The 2,164-nt window shown below is 55.9% G+C and overlaps 1 protein-coding gene across 1 annotated transcript; it reads left to right on the top strand.

Moving 5' to 3' along the window:
* Positions 1-321: 321 nt before the first annotated feature.
* Positions 322-639, top strand: DQ04_17761000 (hypothetical protein; the record flags this gene model as incomplete). Its single annotated transcript, XM_009317632.1, has 1 exon — positions 322-639. The coding sequence occupies one exon, from the start codon at positions 322-324 to the stop codon at positions 637-639; it is 318 nt and encodes a 105-aa protein (XP_009315907.1).
* Between the last annotated feature and the right edge of the window lie 1,525 nt (positions 640-2,164).

The raw sequence follows: 2,164 nt of genomic DNA, 5'->3' as shown, positions 1-2,164 counted from the left end.
AGATGCACAAATATGTACCGGTCCGGGCACACCAACCCCGCCCCACTACTGGTGTTAAATGAAACGTTCCTCGCGTGCAGCTCGGCGACGCGTCGCCCCTCTTCAGCCGTGAGCCGCAGTGTGTCGCGGGCGGCGTCGAAGGGAAAGGCTGGCAGCACATCGTCCTCATCATCGGCCCACGCTGAGTTCACAGATGGGAGCTTATTGGGGGCACCAATCGTTGTCGAGGCAGAAAACCTTCGGCTGGCGTCACCAAGAGTCACGATGCAGACAAACAGAATCGCAAGCAAGGCGACTCGAGCCTTGAAGGCTATTGAAGACATGGCGACGGAGCTGCCGGATACTCTCTACCAAGATCTATTCTTTCGTGAGGAAGCAAAAAAGAAGATCGTCTATGTGCCGATACACCACTGGTGCCGCACCGCCATGACGCAAGTGGCGGAGCACGCACAGCACCTCGGAGGGGCACTCGCAGTCTGCAGCACGATGCTGCCGTGTGGCCCACGGCAGGAGATCAAATCATATGAAACAGTGAGGGGAGGGTGGCACGCACAACACACTATTCGTGTGTATTTGGTCTGTGGAGGACCTAATATTATTATCGTTCCTCCCAGGGCAAGGGTGGTGCTTACTGTTTGAGAGGTAAATTGTAAGAGGGGGGCATATGGTACCTTTCTCAGTCTTGCTTCCGGCCGTCAAGCTATGTTCACCGCAACGTCCCCGAAAGACGTCCCGGATGAGTCCCCCTTGTCCACAACCCATGTCACACTGAAGGCAGGTCGAGAAAAGCGCCTCTAACCCACCAACCGCGCAGGGCGGAGGGGGCTGGGCTGGGGGGCTGTCACCACTGACCGCACCGGGGAGATCATAAACAACATCTGATAAGAAAAAATAACTGTCGTTCGTTCATAAAGCACATGAACGCCTGCAGAGTTGCTTATGAAAAAATCCTAACAACAAAATAAAAAGTCATAAATTACACTATAACGAAGGGAAAAATAAACAAAAAAGTAATGCGGATTATCATTCATACGCCGCTCGCAACGGTGACTTGTCCATCACGTCGTGCGACGCCATGCGAATGTACTCAGGACCCATGCCGTGGCAGGCCTGGCCCCGGCCCAGACGGGCAAAGCACACGTTCTGGGACACAGACGACAGCGAATTGCCACTGAAGTACACCCCAGACATCATCAGAAAGTAGTCCACCGTGAGGGCGCACAGTCCTTGGGCACAATCCTCAAACTTGTCGTAGTGCTGGGCGTCGTACACCCGTGCACCCCGTGACGTCAGCAACGGCAGCATGTGGGGGCCCTGGCCGTCGTGCGCAACGAACAGCGGAAACGAAAACAGCCGCAGTCCCAGCGACGCATGAAGCGCAGCAAGGTACGGGATGCTGGCGTTGCACTGCAGGTAGAGCAGCTGCAGCCGCTCCACATCCATGGACTTTTTGAACGCAGCTCCCAAGGGGACGAGTTTTCTGGCTATTTCCCGTGGGCATGACCCCTCGCGGTGCCGGAGGTGGACAGCGAAGAAGTGGTTGCGTGGAGTGAAGAAGCGGTCGAGGAACTCCGTGACCTTTCGCTCCACGAGTGCTGAGGGCCGCAGAAGACCGTAAATCGCTGCATGGTCCGCGAGGCCGCGACAGAGAAAAAAGGCAGTTGCCGCGCCGACCACAACGAGAGTTTCGTTCGCTGCCATCAGTTGTGGCACGGCACGGTCTCGGACAATGTTGATTTCATTTGGCCCCGCGTAAAGATAGGTGTCAACGTCCCGCACCAAAGTCATACCTTTCGCGACTTTCCGCACAGTTTTCGGCACGAGACACTGCCGCAAGCCGTAGCAGCCAACACTCGCGCCACGCAGCGCCCCCGTTCTGGCCAGCCGACTCCGCATCGTCGTATACGAAACCACACAATGGCGCCGCGCAATCTCTGAGAAATCATACAACGTTTCTGCTGTTGCATAATTTTTCTTTGCGTAGAACCACCCAAACACAGCGGTGCGATTCAGCCGCTCAGCCCACATAATCGTGTTCATCATCTGCTGCAGCTGGTTGTGGTGGCGACCAAACAGCCAGAGATGCACAAATATGTACCGGTCCGGGCACACCAACCCCGCCCCACTACTGGTGTTAAATGAAACGTTCCTCGCGTGCAGCTCG

Source organism: Trypanosoma grayi (assembly GCF_000691245.1).
Source record: "Trypanosoma grayi strain ANR4 Tgr_1776_V1, whole genome shotgun sequence".
NCBI classification, from domain to species: Eukaryota; Euglenozoa; class Kinetoplastea; order Trypanosomatida; family Trypanosomatidae; genus Trypanosoma; species Trypanosoma grayi.
This window is presented reverse-complemented; position numbering and strand designations above follow the sequence as displayed.